The sequence below is a fragment of the Kryptolebias marmoratus genome, linkage group LG6 (assembly GCF_001649575.2).
Source record: "Kryptolebias marmoratus isolate JLee-2015 linkage group LG6, ASM164957v2, whole genome shotgun sequence".
In the NCBI taxonomy this organism is placed as follows: Eukaryota; Metazoa; Chordata; class Actinopteri; order Cyprinodontiformes; family Rivulidae; genus Kryptolebias; species Kryptolebias marmoratus.
Genome location: NC_051435.1, coordinates 19349893 through 19369880, shown reverse-complemented (window position 1 = coordinate 19369880; position 19988 = coordinate 19349893). Strand labels below are relative to the sequence as shown.

The following is a 19988-nucleotide window of genomic DNA, read 5'->3' as shown; positions in this document are numbered from 1 at the left end:
CCCCCCCCCCCCCCCCCCGCACACTGTCTGGACTTGTTGCTGCATTATTCAGGAACCTTTTACTATGATTTATTCACAGTGCAGCTCAGCGGTCTGTATGTGTGAGAGAGAGTGTGTCTGTCTGTGTGTGTGTAGAGTAGAAACTGACACTGACGACAAGTAATAATTTTTTCAATATTTTTAGACACTATATAATCTTCCAAGTGATGCACCTCAAGAGTCATCTGAATTAGGGGTCCCCAAATGGTGAACCATGGTCCAGATCTAGACCTAAATGAAGTCCTAACTGGATCAAGATTGATTGTTAAATTTCAATGTGCGCAGAGAAGTAAGAGGCTGAAAAAAACAGCACCTGAGTGGAGACAGCCGTTCAGAGGAAACTAAAGGATTTTGTCCAGGCTGTTTGTCTCACATGTTCAGAAACAGTAGTGATTGTTGAAATCTGCAAAGTACAGCCTTACTACAAAATATATACCAGCTAAAATCTGAATGAATAGCAGCCGAACCTTGTTTGACAGATCCGCCAGAGTTCTCATCGTCCTTGACTGTCCACCCACTGACTTTTTAAAATTTATCTCTCTCGTCTTTTCAGTGACAATCATCTTCACAGTCAACATAAAAATCCTTAACCTAGAGCGTTTTAAAAAGGGCATGGCATAAAATAAATTGACTCCTGTTTTCTACCTTTCAGTAAAATAAAATTAGCATATAAAGTAAAGACCATAAACCACTAAAACATTTTGTTTCCTTATCTCTCTCATTTTCACATGTAAATAATAAATGTAAAGCATACTCAGTTCTAAATCTTTTATATAACCACATTTATTTTTACAACTGCATTTGATATATACAGTGTATATCCAATATATACAATATTCTTGACTTTTGCTTGATTGTGTAGGACTCTACATGGACCTCGCTGAATTTTAAAGATCACTCTTGTAAATAATTTATCTGTTGTTGTACTGTGACGAGATCAAACATTGGCTGTGTTTGAAATTTTCACTTGTACAGGTCCTGAAATCATTTTTAAAATTTTTTTTATTTATTTATTTTTTTTGCATTTTGAATATACTGCATAATTTTGTGCCAAATAATTTCAATCAGGTGTCACATAAACACCAACACGACATACTGAAATACATGCCTGAGACACAGAGACAGAAACTGAGAAAATGTAATTAACATTATATGTCTCTGTGACAAACAGTGCAATTGAAAATTTACCCATTTTCTCACAATAAAGAGTCGCCAACAAGTCTCCGACAGTCGCAGCCCAGTGAGATAGAGAAACGCTCCAACGGCCAGTCCCAGCGCAATCTGTGCTAACAAGATGAGACTAGATCATTGAAAACTTGACCTTGGCTTTTCAGGTTTTGTCTATCTTGACATTGTGTATGCAGTCAGAAAATAGCTCACAAATCAAAACATATATGGACTGAAGTGATAAATTACTTAGTACTGTAACCTTGAGGTACATTTAGACCTTTCAGAAACATGAGCTCCTTCAGGTTGGATGCTGGTGTCCAGCAATCTTTACATAAAACCAGAGATTCCTGGTTGGTCTGAGGTCTGGACTTTGACTGGACCATTCCAGGACCTTTAACTGGTTCTCCTTAAATCAAATTCTTCAGCAGAGAGTTTAGAGTCTTTGTCCTGCTAGAAGGTGGACCTTAGTCTTTGTCTCAAACCTCTGGAAGATTCCAACAACTTCCTCTCAAGAATTTCTTTGTATTTTGTTTGGCCATCTCTCCTCTACTTCTGACTATTCTCCCAGTTTCTGCTGATAAGAACCATCCCCACAGCAGTATGCTGCCACCACCGTGCTTCACTGTAGGGATGGTGCTCTCAGCATGATGAGAGGTGGCAGATTTGCCTCAGGCATGGTGTTGTCCTTGATGTTTGGTCTCACCTGACCACAGCACCTTCTTCCACATGTTTGGGAAAGAAATTCCAAACAGTCCAGCTTTTTTTTTCCCTTAATCAACTTCTTTTTCCTGCCTCTCTTCCACAAAGCCCAGCTTATAGCGGTCCTGTGGACAGATCAATCACTGAACTGCATTAATCTGAAATATTTTTTTTGAGAATTATTGCTTTTATTCAAAACATAAAATCCAAAGACATTTCAGGTTGTAAGGCAACTAAATAGAAGGATTACCAAGAGGAATGAATACTTTTGCAACCTACTGTACATGTCGTAATCAAAAATACATGGCTCTAAATGACTCTCCTTTCCTTTTACTAAATGTGCAGCATTTGTCTCACTAAAGCAAACCGTGATCTGATTTGATGGTTTCCAAAATATTGATTAAATTCACAAATCAACTATGGGAGAGTTTAAACCCGTAATGCTCTTTCACAATTTTTTTTTCTTTTAGTGGAATGTTGTATGTCAGGGGATAAGAAAGGTTAAAGTGCCACCTGGTGGACAAACACTAAGCCTGTCTTCAAACAGCAGTGAGGGACAAACATGACAGAGGACAAAAATCCAAACAGGCAGGTTGTTTATTAGTAAAGAGTAAGAAACCAGCAGGTGATTTAGAGCAGGAAGCCTGTACAGACGTGTGCTGCATAGCACAGACACTGAACGCAACGGCAGTACGTTTCTCTACAAGCTCAGCTTATAATACACAGCTTTCAACCATCACTAATGCATCATGGGATTTAGGGTCCATTACTAGTCTTTCAAGAGACAAACAGATTTTAACTATTGGAGGGAGATGAACAGTTCTGACACGAGTGAAATCTTGTTGGTTTGGTCGTCATATGGAAACTGGAAACACCTCGATTCGTCTTAATCATTTTAAATTTTGTTAAATTCCTGAAATTTTCTTGCCATTGAGACACCAAGCACTACAGCAGAACGGCCGAACTCTTTGAAGATTTGCATGGCTCCAGGATGCTGAAAGAAAGGCGCCTATAGGGATGTCTGAGTTCCTGCTTCTGTCTGTACATGTGTTAGTTTCTCTGTACTGTTAGCAAAATATCTCATGAACCACTGAATGGATTTCAATGAAACTTTCAGGAAGCAATCATTAGGCGTTCATCTACAAGAGATTAGCTTTTGGAGAGGACCTAATTCAAAATGGCTGCAACAGCCAGCTGACCCTAAAAAAACACCAAAATAGCTCAAACTCAGCCAGTTTTCTCAGCTGTTGAGCTAACATTTGGTGTGGTGGTAGTTGAGCATTGTCCCTAACACACTGAGAGAAACACATTGCGCTTCATCTTTGTTTCAAACTTTACTTTAGCAAAATATCTCTTAAACCTCCAGATGGATTTCAGTGAAATTCCCAGAAAGTACATTTACAGCTGATTACATTTGGGGGTTAATCCAATTCAAGATGGCCGCCACAACTAACTGATATTAACCAACACAAAACTGGTTAAAGATCAGCCAATTTGCCAGATACTGAGCTAAATTTTGATGTACTAGTAGCTGAGGATTATTCCAAACACATACTCTGAGCATGACATCTTGCAAAATGGCTACAACTACATCATTTTTCATTATAAGATAATCTTAGTTTAAAACTCTGGCATGAAAAGGCCGCGGGCGATATGCATTCATTCAAGGAGTCTTGGGCTATTAACGATTTTCCAGTTTTCCTCTGCACAGAGTTGGTCTGTTTCATTGAAATGATGTGGCAGAAACAAGATGTCGAATGTCTGATTGATAAAAAGCTGCTGGTGACAGCACCTTCAGGCTCCCAGCTGCTGTTCTGTGTGGATGCTGTCGATGCTAGTGAAAATTATTTGTATCTTAAGTCATCTTTCTTGCGAGGAAAGAAATCGCAGAGAGGTTGTCAAGGGGGCGGGGGGGAGGGTTCGGTTACAGCTCAGCATTTGTGATGGCAGAAATACATTCATTCATATGTAGGAGGAGGACAGTAAACCTGTGTGTCAAAGACCAGCTGAGAATCCACAGAAGCACATTTAAAAGCAGGACGTTTGCCACAGACTGGATTTAGGGTTTTATTCCAGAAACAAACCTGACTTCCACCTCATGGTGGTTTAACATTCAGTTACCTGATTGGTCTACTGCTCTGTAAACTACTTTACTCCTATTTGGAACTAAATGGATTTAAAAAGTGTGAAAAACATGAACCGAGATGCTTTCTTTCAACTTAAGAAATCCTGCGTGTGGTTCTGCAGTCTTGTGCAGTTCTCCAACTTCTTCTGTTTTCTTTTCTTTTTTTTTTCCTTCTTGTTTGGAGACAGTTCATTGTTCATTTCAGCACAGATCAGTCACGAAGGACAAAAACAGCTGATCAGAAGCTGGTTGTCCCATTTCAGGTCTCTGCAGGGTCAAACAGGCCCAAACATGTCAGCATCATGTGATCAGCCTTCTACTTTATTTGCCATCAGATGGACAACAACGGTATTCCAACAAACTGAGAAAAGCTCCTTGGATGAGAGGAAAAACATCTGCAACTAATAAAAAAAGATGTCCAGTTGCTTTGTTTAAAACTGTTAGAATTATTACAACATAGAGAACTTCACAATTGCTTTTTTATTTTTTTGTTTTTTTTAAACTCAAATTTAAATGATCTGTCTTTTTTTCCTAAATTTCCTCAGAAAAAAACATAAATTATATAAATAGTATATCCAAGAAAAATGTGTTTTTAATCCTTGAACACCGAAGAGCAAACAGCATCTGATGTTCACAGTGAACAGATTAAACAGGAGTCGAGTAGAAACGACAACAAAACAACAACCAAAGCATAAAAAAAACAAAGTATGTGGCTCCTTTCTGCACAAATCAAATACCTTTTGTGCAGGTTCTGAGATTGACCTCAAGTGGCTCAATTTTTTTTCCATTTTTTTTAACAGTTTTTAAATTTATTTTAGTAGGTTGATCTACACCAGTGGTTCTCAAACTGTGGGGTGCAACTCCTAGAAGAGGCCTGACTTACTTTTGTGTTACACAAACTGTTTCCACGGCGATTAGGCGAACCAACCACATGCAACGTGGTGCAGAGAGTAAGGTCCACTCCTTATTCATCAGTCGGCGTGTGACCCGGATAGAAGTGATGACAAACGGAGTTGATCTCTTTTCATTCAAGGAAAAATTTGTGGCACCTTAAATTGGGGACAAATGGTCAGACTCGTAATAGTTGAGGACATAAACCGACTGATGATACGTCTATTTACTCGTGTCATGCCCATGTGTCTATTTGGACACAAAGCTCCTTTGAGTCAAAGACAACAGATATCCTGATGGAAGGAGACAAATTCTGGAAACAAAATGTCAGAAAACCAAGTTACAGGGTGTGGCAAGAAAAGTTTGAGAACCACTGATCTAAAGAGCTACATACTGAATTATTTCATAAATTAATATAACCAATCCGAATCCTTGTGATACTGGAGGAAGTATTTACAAAAGTCTTTATTGATTTTTTTGACACTGAACAGGAAAGGACGGAGTGGGGTGTGGGTGAGCGCAACATTCAGCTTTAAGCCCCTCCTTGTTCTGCAGGCTGCAGAGGGCTGCTATCCCTGAGCAACACAGCCATGTCCTCTGATGAGACTGAAATCCAACTGGCTGAACACTTGGGTTAGAATGCAGTAAATATGCCGCAGCGCCTCGTGATACTCTTTTCATGGCCTACATGTGTTCTTTGGATAATAATGGGTGTAACCGTCAAAACCAAGTGAAAAAAATTTATTTGATCCTTTTTTGAATTTTTTAAATAATGACTGAAAAGGAACCAAGAGAATTAAATGTTGCACATCAGTAAACACTACAGACTTTTGAGTTTTAACACTGGGAGCCGCAGGACTGGTGGGAGGTTCTGGTTTCCTGTCCATCACAGAGTGTTGCCCATACTGCTGCTCACCAGACCTTTGATGTTGGTGACAGGACGAACATCATGCAGCTGTTTTCTTCGCTCGATAAACGTGGCCAACCTCGTCGTGTCCAGAGGCATTTTGGAGTACTCTCCACCTTGGGCCCCCCCACGAACAACCCACGGGTGCTGTAGACAGGAAGTAGAGCCGGGTCTCTTCCGGGGATCCTGCTGAAGCACTGACAGCACGAAGTCCCTGGCAGCCTGGCTCACGTTGCAGAAATATTCCTCCGGGAAGCAGAAGTCCAGGCGGCAGATGTTGACGCACGTCTCTTCTGGGGATTCGTCCAAAAACGGAGAAACCCCACTGAGCATCACGTAGGCCAACACGCCCACGCTCCACAGGTCTGTCGCAACAGAGACCGGGGTACCTCGAATGAGCTCAGGTGCAGCAAATTCGGGGTTTCCAAGCAAGAGGTGGACGTAGCGGCGCTGGGCTGAAAGCTGCGCGGCATCACCGAGGTCGATGAGTTTCACAGTTGGAGTGGCAGCGTGGAGGTCCACCATGATGTTTTCAGGCTGCAAAACAGGGTGGGAAGATTCAGGCTCAAATCAGCAAATAACAACACGACAATAACAACACCTACAAAAACTTATCTGATGTATTTTTTATTTTTATTTTATTATGGGCAATCTCCCATTAGTTTACATGACTTAAAATTTGTACTGAGGCCATCCTGTGGGGGGCACTGTACCTGCTGGTTGCTTCAACTTTCAGGTTCCATTATAGTGTCCACTATTTCTTTGAATGTCATTTTTAAAAAAACAAAATGTGTTTTTTACTTTTGCTATGTCATCACCTTGAGATCCAGGTGTGCTACCCTGCAGGTATGAAGGTGCTGAAGGGCCTCCAAAGTCTCTCTGATAAAGAGCGCCACCTGCTCCTCCATCAGCTCATCGCGGCTGACAAGATAATCAAGCAGACGCCCATCGTCCAGTCTGGCACGCACAAACGTGAAAAGAAGTTAACGTACTGTACTACTGTAGTTTCTTACAATAAGATAACCCAGCTTGTAAGCTAACTGCTAACATCTATGACCTAAACAAAATAAATAAAAAAAGAACTTTATTGTGATTCATTTCATCAGACTCACAGCTCCAAGACCAGCATCAGAGAGGTGGGAGACTCGTATGTGTCGAGCAGTGCCACCAGCTGGTGGTTCTGGACATGTTGGAGGAGGTCTGCCTCATGAGTCACCTGCTCTTTCTTCTGCATTTTCTTACTCACAAATTTGACTGCAACCTGGACAGAAGAATGAAAAAAGTATGGGATGCTAAAATGATGTAATTTTGCATAGCTAAAAGCAAAAATTGGCGAAACAGAAGCAAAGATTCGCATAACTGCTCTTGAAAAGATTGAAGAAGCAAAACAGTAGCTAAAAGCTAAAAATGGCAAAACAGTAGCTAGAAGCTAAAAATGGCAAAACAGTAGCTAAAAGTACCATGCGTAAACAAAAAAAGTTCAATGAAGTAGATTTCTAAGAGAACAATGTTTTGAAAGGAATTTAAGGGATCTCATTATATTTCTATGGTGAATTTTATTTTAAATAAAGTTTTAAAAAGCATAAAAGTTATAAAAATCGGAAGTCATAGCGCACCATTCTTAGAGGTTTTGATATATGAATGGTTAAAATAGTACAAAGTTTGTAAAGTAGTCTGATTGCTAAAAACATACATGAAGAAGTATAAGCAGGTAAAGTTACCATTAGCGAACTGAGCCATAAAATTCCACTGGATGTTTACGTTGTGATGTCTTACCTCTTTCTTTGTGGACCTGTTGAGACATTTTCTCACGACAGAAAAACGCCCCCTGGTCAGAGAGCAGAGAAACAAAAATCAAACCCACAGTTTCAGACTGATGGACAGATTACTGGTGACTCGGTTAGGCTGTCTGTTATACCTCCCAATTTCACAGATTTCAGTGAAGTTCAACTCAAAATTATCTTTCCAGTGGATCCCAGTTCCATCGTACCCAGAGTCTGGACAGAACAGAAACAGCCAAGAGGTTCAGAAAACAGCAGGGAAATATGTACTGAGTGTGTGTGAGTGTGTTTTACTTACTGCTGCTGGCCAATGTGACCATATTGGAAGGCTCGGATGGCGGGCCGACCCCCCAGCGATTGGACGCTCGAACTCTGAACTGATAGTGACCTCCAGGAATCAGGTTGTCAATCTGTACACACTCCTCCCGGCTGCTGGCCGACTGCTGCCAGAGCACTGAGTCTGAGGGCGAGGGAACAGGGCAGAATGTAAGCTTGAGCCTGTTTGCAAAGAAAAGCAGCATTTTATTTGAGCTGACTGCTCACGCTGACCTTCTTGTCTGCATTCCACAGTGTAGCAGCTGACAGCGCAGTGAGCAGACGAAGCCAGAGGCGGCCAGTGGACCAATACCGCGGTGCTGCTTGCCTCCTGAGCCACAGGTCTCCCCGGGGCTGCTGGGATACCTTGGATACCATTGTAATGTGGACATGAACCATTCTGAACCAATTTATAAATGTCAAAAAAGGATCATTCAATGTTAATAGTGAACAGCACTCATGAGGGCGGCTCTAGAATAGAATAATGTTGGTGGAGGTGGGCAACAAAATAATGTGTACAATTAAGAATACAGTTCTCCAAGTCATGAACACAAAAATAGGCCATTATTTTCAAAACTAGCAGCCACGTGGCTCGCTGGTCATTCAGTGGGACTGAAATATGCACATTTTCTCTCAAACTTTAGTCTCTGTCAGATGCAGCCCAGTGAGATCCTACCTTATGTTGCACAATTTGGAGGCACAATAGAACATGATCATCATCCTATGTTGAAGATACTAACACAGCCGTCCCCACACTCTAAAAACAAAGTGGTGGCAACACTGAAGGAAGCAGGTCAGATAGCTCTGACACATGACGCATGAGAATCCATTGCTACAGATTTTTAAAACATTGTTCTCAGCATTTTGACTCCTTTAGTTCATTTAGTTCAAAAACATTGTTTTATGCTGCAGCGTAGAGCAAAAACATGTTTTTTTCTCAGTCTGATTATAGATGCATCCATAATCTTTTTATAAATGCATTGCAGCCCTCTGAATCATAATGAACTGAATCAATGATGAACCTAAAGATTCCCACACCTCGTACTGAAGAGATAATGTCCGATAGTGGAGAAAAGCTCCTTTGAAAACAGATGAGTTACCTTGAACTTTAATGGAGGCAGAAGAAGAGGCAGTGCCGTGGTCATTAACAGCAATGCAGGTGTAGATGCCTGTGTCCTGAGGCATGACATTACAGATCTTCAACAAGATGTCACCGGTGTCCCTGGAGAGGAAGTAAAGTACAAATGAAAAACAACGGATGGTGGAGGGATGAGGAACAGAGGGATGGGAAGGATGAAGGACGAAAGGTAGCTTCCACAATCAACTGTGTCAGTGTTACCTGATATCGATGGTGAAGCGGCTGGTACTGGTCACCAGGTTCTGGTCAGGGCCCTTCAAGGTGACTGATGGCTTGGGTCGTCCGCAGGCTTTACAACAGAGGACGACGGTCTCCCCAAACGCACAAACCACATCTGACAGTGGCACCAAGAACTCTGGAGCCACTGCACAAAGAAAACACACCACACTCAACAAACCCCTGTACTCTTTGTATAAACAACCAGTTATTATGCAAGCATTTTAACATGTGACTACAAGCCTTTATTAATCCCATTAACTTAGCAGTTGTACGCAAATACAAATACTATATACAGAAAAGTACAACATGTGTCTCACCTTCCTGAATGAAGTTTGGGTTGAGAAGCTGGAAAACAAATCAAATTTACAGCTTAGTACGCATCATTTTGACACATGAGGCTGTCTTTTTGTATAATCCAAATTATCATGCAACTTCACACACAAAGGTTAACATTTATATCTTTTAGGACTGTATTGTACTTTTATACATTTCTGTAGCTTGATGCTTAAACCTAACCATTACCAGCACATGCTTAACCCTAAACCTAACCTTCAACCAGAAAATGATAGTTCCCCAAATTAGGACTAGGTTTTAGTCCTCATAGGAAGGTGAATACACTAGAAAAGGTCCTAAAAAGGTAAGAAAAATCAGGTATACACAAATAAACCTGAGATGTGAGCATATAATAGTGTGCATGAAGTTACTGTCAACTCAAAACCCTCAAATAATACAACTCTGTCACTTATATAGAAAAACAACAGACAGAATGTGTTGCAGTTAAGATGATATGTCACTGGGCTGCAACTTCTTGGTGAATGATATTTGTATTTACAAAGACCAGATTGCCTTTTATGTCCTGCTACGTAAAACTCTAGAAGGCTCGGATGGCGGGCCGACCCCAAAAAGCTAGCTAATAACTAAATGTAGCAAAAACAGAGCCAGTAAACTGAAGCAAATTTCAAAGAGAAACATGTTTTTAAAGGAATTGAAGCAATCTCAATGTATTTCTAGGGGAATATTTTTGTGAATAATGTGAAATGTGTTGAAAAAAGTCATAGTAATGTCTACTGAATGAGCTCAGTGTTTTGATGTTTTGAAGCAGCACAGAGTATGTAGAAGTAGGCAGATTACAAAACACCATACAGAAAGCAATAATTATAAAGAAATAGGAAAGCAATAGTGTGAGTGCAAATGGTGGAGTCCTTCCCTCCACCTCCTAAAACCAGCTGCCATAAAAATCACTGTACTTCTGTTGGACTGTAATCAAAGCATGACATGAGATTCAGACAACAGTGCTGGCGTGGGAAGAAAAAGCAGAATGTGTCTGATTCTCCTCTGACCAGCTCTTACCTCCATGCCCGTCTTTGGGTCGAGGTCGTCATCGCAGTCGGACTCATCTGAAGTGTGGAGCTCCTGGTGGAGAGCACAGGAGGAGGCAGACAGAGTGGGAAGAGGAGATGATAGAAAAGGGAATAAAAGAGACATCAGAGAGAAAAAAAAACCCTACATTTTCAAGATCTCCTGTCTGAAAACCACCTCAGACTTTATTGTTAATGAAGCAAAGCAGTTCTGAGAACAAAACCGACTTCTCATCTTTGTGTCATTTTAGTCCCTTGTGCAACTTTTGAGCAGATAAGTTCTGTTGATTTAAAATTGCTCGTTGCCAAAGGTAAAGTGGCGATGGTTTTTAGCCTGTGTTTGTGTGTGTTTGTCAGTAGCATTAACAATACATCATGAACCACTGGATGGCTTTTGATGAAACTCTCAGAAAGTTTTCACTGACTGTGCATCTAGAGCTCCTTAACGTTTGGAAACACACCAGTTTAAGATGGCCACCACAGATAATCAACTTTAGCCAACACAAAAAAATATCTGTAACTCAATTTTCTGTAACAGTTTTTTTTCCCTAAAATTCATAATTGAAAAAAAACCAAACAACGTCCATCTTCAGTTCGTACTCCATTTAATATTTAGATTCATGTTTTATTTTGTTTTTCATTTTTGTCTCAATAATGGTGCATTAAGTCATTCTGAGTCAATGATTTCACAAAAAAATACATTACACCTCATTAACCACTTGGCGAAATTTAATGAAACTCAGAAAGTAATGACTGGGAGTACATTTACTACTGATTAAAGTTTGGAGTCAGTCACATTCAAGATGGCTGCAACAGCTAAGCAAATACAAAAAATACAAAAATGGCTATCATTCAGTCAATTTTAGAAATATTGAGCTTAAATTTGGTGTGGTAGTAGCTTAGAGTCATGCATAACATGTACTCTGAGCATGACATCTTATGATAATAATCTCATGAGATCAATGAGATCAAGTTATTGTCAAGATTTGACCAAGATGGCTTCTTAGGCTAAAACTCTGGCATGGAAGTCAGGTGACATGCATTCCCTCAGGAACACTGAGCATTTATTTCTAAAGGTGTTTATTTCCTATTTTTCATTAGAAAACATTAAGATTAAAAGTTTAAAAAGTCTAATTAATTGGAAATATCTTCATGTATATGTGGTACAGAACTTAGTGTAGACACATATATAGATGTAGACACATATATTTGTCCATGACACCAGAACAACAAACAGTGAAGTCCAACTTCAATCAGACAGTTTCTATTTTTTATATTCATGCATAAAAAAACACAACAAAACAGAGAAAAAAATTGGTTTTATTTTCCAGAAGGTGCATTCGGGGGTTTAAGTTAAAACAAAAACACAAATAAAATAAAGGGTGCAATATATAAAACAGCCAGGTATGTACTAGGTGGAAGGCACATACTTGACACCTAGTACATACCTGGTTAGTACCAACAGAGATCGGGCTGTATGATGAAGTGACTTCTTACCCTGTACGTATCAGGTAAGTTCCCAGGTACCTGGTATGTACCAGTTACTTGCATGGCACATACCAGATACCTTTGGGCACCAGGCTCTGTTATAAAGAAACATCTTGCTCTATACTTACATACCAGGTAAGTACTGGGCTGTATTATGTATTGCTAACTAATTAAGTCCTGAATTAGTCTTCTTTTGCCATTTTTCCTATTGTTGAACTATCCAACGTATTTATTGTTTGCAGTGTTACACTGCAGAGGTCACTCTGTGGGAACTCTGAACTTCAACTTCATCCTGCAGCTGGTTACCATGAGAAAGTGTTTAGATCAGTGTCTTGTCTGCAGCAGACAGTAAACGTGTGCGGCCTCTGCTCTGATCAGCTCTGCGCCGCATAAATCTCCAGTCAATCCGATTCGAGATGCGCGCTACAGCTAATTGAATTTAGAAAACGTAAAAATGGCTATAACTTAGCTAAACTTCTGTATTCCAGGATAAGAACCACTGAGCTACTGTCTGTCTGTAGGTCTGTTGGTATTTCCGTGTTAGGAAGGTAGGTTTCAGCGCACACGAAACATCACTGAACTTGAGAAACACTGGAATGACCACTGACGACGCTGAACAATATTTTTGGCTGCCATCTTGTGAGGTGCTATGTGCATCACTCTGTACTGTTTACATATTGTTACCATCTTGTGAATGCTGCATGCTGTGCCATCAGTCAAAAACCACATAAAATTAACTTATTTTACTTAAACTTTAAGTTATAGTGTTATAGTTTTGGTTTGCCAGTTACCCTTAGTATCCTGTTTTCAGAAATTATGACAGTCTAGTCTAAAGGGCGACGTACCCTGGTGTACTAAAGAAACAAAAAGATATTTATATGTTTCAAAGATATTTATCTTTGAACTTCAGGTTCCAACAGTTATAACAATTAAATGCAAAACATTTGGTGTCTTGGCTGAGTTGAGTTTTTTACTCAAACGTTTAAGATCTGCTGCCTTGCTAACAATAACTGAGGACACCACACAGCTCCTACCAAAATGGCAGCATGAATTCTCATCTCATTAGCGTATTCTGCGCCGTGATTGGCCATTCCAGTGGATTACTGCGTCAGTGTGTGACATCATCAGCAGGCATCGTCCAGCAGCCATACTCACTTTGGCCTTCTGTTTTGGCCCAGGAGAGGTCAGCGTGAGGGGAGGGGTGGAGTTATCTTTAGGTTTACGTAGGAAGCCGTTCTCCTGACCTCTGACCCCTAGCGAGGACCCGTCTCTGGCCTCCATGCGCTTCCTGGCCCGCAGCGTGTTCCAGGACAGCGACTTCCTGTGCATTGTGGGAAGGACAAACATCAGGCAGCCAATCAGAGAGCAGCTAGGTGGCGCCGAGCTCGGTGAGACTGCAGAGGAGAACAGGTGCTCCCGAGTGGCTGCTGACTTCATATAAACTGATGCTTCTGCTGTCATGGATACAAAGTGTCTGTTAATAGAGATGAATATTTACTAATTTAATTTTTTGAATAAAAATCAAACAAGTTCATGAAAGCTGCTGCCAACAGAAGGTTTCCAGGTCATCCTACAGTTACTGGGAAGAAAAAAAGACCACAAGGCTTTCAGTACATACTTTTAGTCATTTTATCTGGGAAAAAAATAATAATAACACATCATATTTGTTCCTTCTTGGCCTTTAAATAAACTGTAGCTACTGGGAACTTTGAATAAAAAATAAATCACTTAATTATGATGGAACTGCAAATTGCAAGGTTGACAATTAACTGAAACAATAAAAGCAACAGAGGAGATGGAGGTCATGATGGAAAGTAAGTCTGATTATGATAAAGTCAGTGTTTAGGATGATAATGTTGCCATGGTCAGCAGACAGTTAGCAGACTAAAAACACAAAACACAGGGAAGAAAAACCTCCATCCTGTAGAGCTGATCAGTCAGCTGCTGTAAGAAAAGGTGAAACCTGGCCGACGAAGAGTATTTAAACCTTTAATTCAAAGAATTCAAGCTTTCAATCAGCCAAATCATGAATTGCACTTTTCATTTTAGAATCCATTATTTGATTTGGAAAAAAAAACACAAAACTTAAAAAAACTTTATTTTATTTTTAAGTATATTTTAAAACATTTTAACGTTCAGCTGTTTTGTGTGAAATCCATTTGAAAAGAAATGCAACAAAAATCAGTGTAATGCACATCCTTCTGAAGTGATGGTTTAATATTTTTCTCCCAGACGGTCTTTTCTTTTTAATTGAACTCGCCAAAAACAGGGAAGATCTTTCATTTTTGTTTTCTTAAACTGGTAAAACTTGTGACTACATTGATGTTTGTTATAAAAAAGGAAGTCTGTGGCAAAAATATTCATATTTCCTGGCATTCTCTGTTTCGCTGCCTTACGCCACAAAATTCTAAAACAATTGCAGAGATGGAGGGAATTCATCTTATTTACACCACAAACCTACCTCTTTGAAGATGAAACATTTATTCTTGTGAAAAATGAAATAGGAACGACAAAAACAACAACAACAAAAAAAAACAAGCCTGCATAACTATTCACCCCCAAGGTTAATATTGGGTAGAGTCATGTTTTGCAACAATTTCAGAATCAAGCTGAAGTCTGCTGCGTTGAGTCCATTCATTAAAATCAAACTGAAAATCCATTTAATTCCCAAGTTTTGCAGTGTTCCCAAGTTTTCATACCCCTGATTCAGCGGTTAAATGACCTCTTCATGTTCTGCAGAAGCCTGTTAATCACCCATTGATTCAAATCAGGTGTGTTGGAGCAGAGAAACAAGTAAAACATGCAGGATAGCGGCCTTCGAGGACCAGGATTGCCCACCCCTGATTTAGAGTTACCACTTAATCTGATATGCATGTTTTGGTCTGTGAGAGGAAACCGGAGTACCCAGAAAAAAAACCCAATCCATGCACGGGGAGAACATGTAAACTCAAACGCATAAAGAGCCCAGGTGAGAGACGAACCTGCGACCTTCTCGAGCTTTAACCACTGCTCCGTCATGTCGCTCAAAACTGATACATGGTTTTTGAAATATTTTTTTTTACAAATAAAAATCTAAAAAGTGTGACTCAGCCCCCCTGGGTCAATACTTTGTAGAACCACCTTTTGCTGTAATTGCAGCTGCAGATCGCTTGGGGTTTGTTTTTACCAGCTTTGAAAACATCTAGAGACTGAAAGTTTTGCCCGTTCTTCTTTATAAAGCAGCAACAGCTCAGTCAGATTGGATGGAGAGCGTCTGTGAACAGCAGTTTTCCAGTCTTGCCACAGATTCTCAGATGGATTTAAGGCTGGACCTTGACTGGTCCATTCTAACACATGAATTTAATCTGACCCATTCCATTGTAGATCTGACTGGATGTTTCAGGTCGTCGTTCTGCTGGAAGGTGAACCTCCACCTCAGTCTTTTATAGCCTCTAACAGGTTTTCTTGCAGGATTGTCCTTCATTCAGCTCCATCTGTCATCACTGTCCCTGCTGAAAAAGCATCACCACAGCATGATGCTGCCACCACCATGTTTCACAGTGGGAATGGTGTGTTCAGGATTGTGTGGAAAGTTTAAGCATTGTGCATTTAGGCCATGAAACAGAGCACCTTCTTCTACATGTTTGCTCTGTTCCTACATGGCCTGCAGCAAACCGCAAACAAGGCTACTTATTACTTTCTTTCTACAATGTTTTTCTTCTTCCATTCTTCCATAAAGGACAGATTTGTGGAGTTCACAGCTAATGGCTGTCCTGTGGACAGATTGTCCCATCTAAACTGTGGATCTCTGCAGCTCCTCCAGAGTTAATGTGGGCTTGTTGGCTACTTCTCTCCCATCTTTTATTGAAATGTAAAGCTGCCATCAAAATATAAACGAGCTTATTTCCTAAAAATTGTACATTTGTTTTAGTTTCAACAAGTGATATATTTACATTGTTCCAATGTGAGAAAATATGGGTTTATGAGAGACACAATGTTTTAACTCCTTTAGAATTAGGATTGTAGGAAGACTTAATAACCATGGGTCACATTTCTATCAGTCCAATGATACTTCCCCTCTCAGTTTGTACTTAAATTATGGAAGGTTCTGCCTCTCCCCATCAGACAAGCTCAGACCATTGAAGTTTTGTAGTTTTTGCTCGAGACACACTTCTTTGGGTTCTAATCCCAGATGATCTTGACATTATTCATATGTATGTGTGTATATAGAAAGAAAAGAGAACCCTTATTATGTTGTCATGAGCTTCGTCTAGTTTCATGTCCTGCAGCTTTGAAAGGAAAAAAAAAACAAAAACAACAAAAAAAAAAACCAACATGCAAATTACACACGAAATCTTGCCTAGTATTATGCCTAGTACTATGACTTTTTGGTTGTGGTACACTGTACAGCATAAAGAAAAATTTACAAAAAACTGAAAAAGTCCCCCACAGACATCAATTGGATTTTGGTGAAGCACCTGGGAAAATCCAGCCTTCTTTGGAGCTCTGTAGCTCAGACAGACTTCCCAGCAGAAACATTGCTCAAAGTTTAAACGGGACACAAAAAGTTGGACCTTACATGACTGAATTGGCATCTTGCCATCTTTTATGGTTTTTACACAATCCCAGTTTAAGTTTGACGATCTTTGGAGCATTTATCACAGCATGTTCAACTGACAGCTGATAAAGTAACGTTTGAGCAGTCACGTTTTAAACAAACTCGTCTTACTCCCCCAACTTTTCCAGTACATGTACAAATTATACATTAAAATATGGGTATTTGTTGTCTTCTTTCACCCAGTGTGTCTCTCGCTGCTATAGGACTTATGGTTTTCTCTCAAATCCCAGAGTACACACCCACGTTTCCATGAACAGTTCTACTTTAGCTCCAAATATTCTCTTGAAAACCAGAAGCCAAGGGTCTTTGTAACTCGTTGTATCATACCTAAATCACTGATGAATCTCAACACATTCTGCCCATCACAGTTTAAAGTTTTAGGATTTCAAGAGTTTTAGTTTCACAGCAACTGTTTGTTTGAAGCGTATGGTAGAATCTCACCAGGCTGTGACTGCTGGGGACTAGTTGGACACAAGAAATTCTTTCAATTGAAATCACACTGACTCGTTTGCACAAACTCCTAGAGAAACTGGGGCCAAAATTTGCTGGTCGTTTGCTTATATATTGACAAAAAAATACAGATCTAGAGTTATGGAAACTACTAAGAAGTGTTGGAAAGTGGTCCTAGATACCTACAATAAATATTTTGAGGGAAATTTGTGTTGCCAGTGTTTGAAAAATATTCAGAACTCCAGCAATGATTCACAATTTGTCACTAAGTCGCAGCCCATTGAGATAGTTGCTTAAGTGGTCAGCCTGTCTGCCTTCCCTTTCTTAATAGGAGTGCTGTCAGGGAGTGACAGACAGATGTATGGTTACCGTGTTGACCACAATGAGCCACTGGCAGCAGCTTTAAAGTTGCTTTTCATCTTGGTTCTCGTTACACTTTTACAGTTTATAAATCAAAATGTAGTAGGGGTGTAACGGTACACCCAAGTCTCGATTCATACAGGTTCGATACAACAAGAGAAACAAACACCAAAAACTAGTAAATCAGACAAAACTCTGCTGAGAAACTGAAAAACCACCCTTTATAGTCAGGAGGGTTTAGGGTAGAAAGTCATGTAAAACAAGGCAGTTTTGTCAGCTGGTAATTTAGCAATAAAACAAAAAAGTTGCATTGTTCTGTCATTTTCTGTCTGAACTGTAACAAAAAAGTTTTATAAACTCATGGGTTAAGAAAACATCACAAAAAAAGAGAAGTTTTTTCTTCACCTAATTTGACCTTGACCTTTTGTGAAATAAGACAACACAGAAGTGAATAACATCTCTTATTGTGAAAATACAAAATAAGTCAAATGTGAAACACACCAAGCTTGTCAGTGAGTGCCAGGGTGGGAAAAGGAAGCTTGCGATGATTCTTTGGTATAACCTTTTGCCATACACTTAATAATAATAGAAATATCAAGGTATGGAAATATACGCAAAAAATATTTTGCCTTGTTGTGCCAGCTGCACCTTTAAAAGATACAGGCCTGGTACCTTCAGTGATATTAACATGGTACATGATTTTAACCTTAAAAATGCCAAAAAATCCTGTGTACTTTTCTAAGTACATTCTTGTACTTTTATTTTTACAACCTCCCATTTGTCCCCACTGCAGCAGTCATGGATTACTGGAATCAGAGGTTTTGTGTTTTGTGCAGCTGTGTTTTTCTTACACAGCTGCTTTGACCCAAACAGGCAGATCTTTCGGCTTCGTTGGGTTTTCCTGAACCACCACCCATGTGTTGTTTGATGTAGAGCTTTAGTGTTTCTTCCTCTGCTTAAACCTAAAACGCTTCTAGACGAGAGCGATGATCAGTTGTGTCTAAAGGATTCATCATGCAGTTCCAAATGTCCATACTGAACTGTCATGGTACAAATACATGTACTGTTACACCTGTAAAAGGAAGGCATGTTGTATAAGCTTAGATTATTTCTTATGAGGTTTTCTAGTCATAAAAGTACAAAACTAAAAGCTTCAACTCATTCAGATCTCTGATTTCACACAAAACGAAGATATCTGATTTTCTATCGAACAGGTTTTAAAAATGTTCTTTCCACTTCACAAAACAGCAAACCACAAAGTGACCGCGTTGTTTTTTTATGTTAAATCAGCCTGAACTGTGTATCTTCTGTGGAGTTTCAAACCGTTGGTGTTAGTACAAAACTCAAATGAATTAAAACAAAACAAAACTCAAATCAAACTTTCAGTACAACACATATAAAAAGCTGAAAAGAATCAGAAAAGGGGAACAAAACAAAAACTTCATATGCGCTGCTCTGACTGAACGCTCGTGTTTTCACACATTAAAACTGGACTTCATCGATTTACTTCTTGTTTTGTGTGGAAGATTTCCATCAGAATTCACAAACAAGATGTCTCTGTACCTAAAATGTGCACATAAAGCCACACAGCTGCTCAGTTTGCTCTTGTAATTTATTTACAAATAATAAAAACTACAACCATCCTCATCCTAACGCAGAACAGAACATCTTCACCTCACTGCTGCTCGATCTCATGCTTAAGTCCAAAAGGTTTATTTTACAGATTTAAAATACATTAAAATGGTTATCAGACTACGACAGTACAATGCTGACCGTTGCCATTTAATGAAACATATTGCACAACCTGACTTCATTCAGTTATTTTTTATTTTTCCTCATCTTCATAAATAGTGCAAATGGCATTTTTAAAAAAACGAAAAACAAAACAGGAATGTTCTAGAGCCTCAGTCAGATATAACAAAAAATAACTTTGTCAACAAAATCAACACAAAGGAGGGAAAATCAATCCAATTTTGTCCAAGAAATAAAATAATAATTAACAAGGCAGGAAAAACAACAACAAGAGGAATAAACACAAATTTGTGTACAGATTGCCACAGACAACAAAATAAATCTCCTCTGTGGAGAACAGAATCCACCTGAGGGACCCAGGTGAGTTTATTCTGTCAAAAAGAACAAAAACAAACAAACAAAAACAAACAGTAAACAAAAACAAAACGTACAAAAAAAAAAAAAGGAGAGGAGCTGGTGTTAGAACTGGAATAAGAGTACGGTTTTTAGCTCCATCAGAGTCAGCTACCATGTTTTTCTATCTGCATCAGTGTGTGTGTGTCAGTAAAGCCCCGCCCCTGTGGTTGCCACGGAGACGACGAAGGCTCAGAAGAGGAGTTACTGCAGCAGTCTGACCAAACTGTTTGACGGGAAGGCGACGGTACCTTAAAGCTCTGCAGAAAGCTTCCTGGGCGGTTCCGCACGGAGTTGCATTTGTGT

At 39.6% G+C, this 19988-nt stretch overlaps 1 protein-coding gene across 1 annotated transcript in view; it reads right to left on the bottom strand.

The window, feature by feature from the left end:
* Positions 1-2487: 2487 nt before the first annotated feature.
* Positions 2488-19988, bottom strand: part of kalrna (kalirin RhoGEF kinase a) — a 159129-nt gene continuing 141628 nt past the window's right edge. Inside the window, exons 57-68 of the mRNA XM_017410188.3 lie at positions 13286-13451; positions 10635-10697; positions 9602-9629; positions 9267-9429; positions 9028-9149; positions 8162-8293; positions 7911-8072; positions 7750-7828; positions 7608-7659; positions 6944-7092; positions 6650-6788; positions 2488-6368 (exon numbers count right to left, since the gene is read on the bottom strand). Coding sequence (XP_017265677.1) covers positions 5811-6368; positions 6650-6788; positions 6944-7092; positions 7608-7659; positions 7750-7828; positions 7911-8072; positions 8162-8293; positions 9028-9149; positions 9267-9429; positions 9602-9629; positions 10635-10697; positions 13286-13451 — 1813 coding nt within the window. The 3' untranslated portion in view covers positions 2488-5810. The remainder of the gene's footprint in view (positions 6369-6649; positions 6789-6943; positions 7093-7607; positions 7660-7749; positions 7829-7910; positions 8073-8161; positions 8294-9027; positions 9150-9266; positions 9430-9601; positions 9630-10634; positions 10698-13285; positions 13452-19988) is intronic.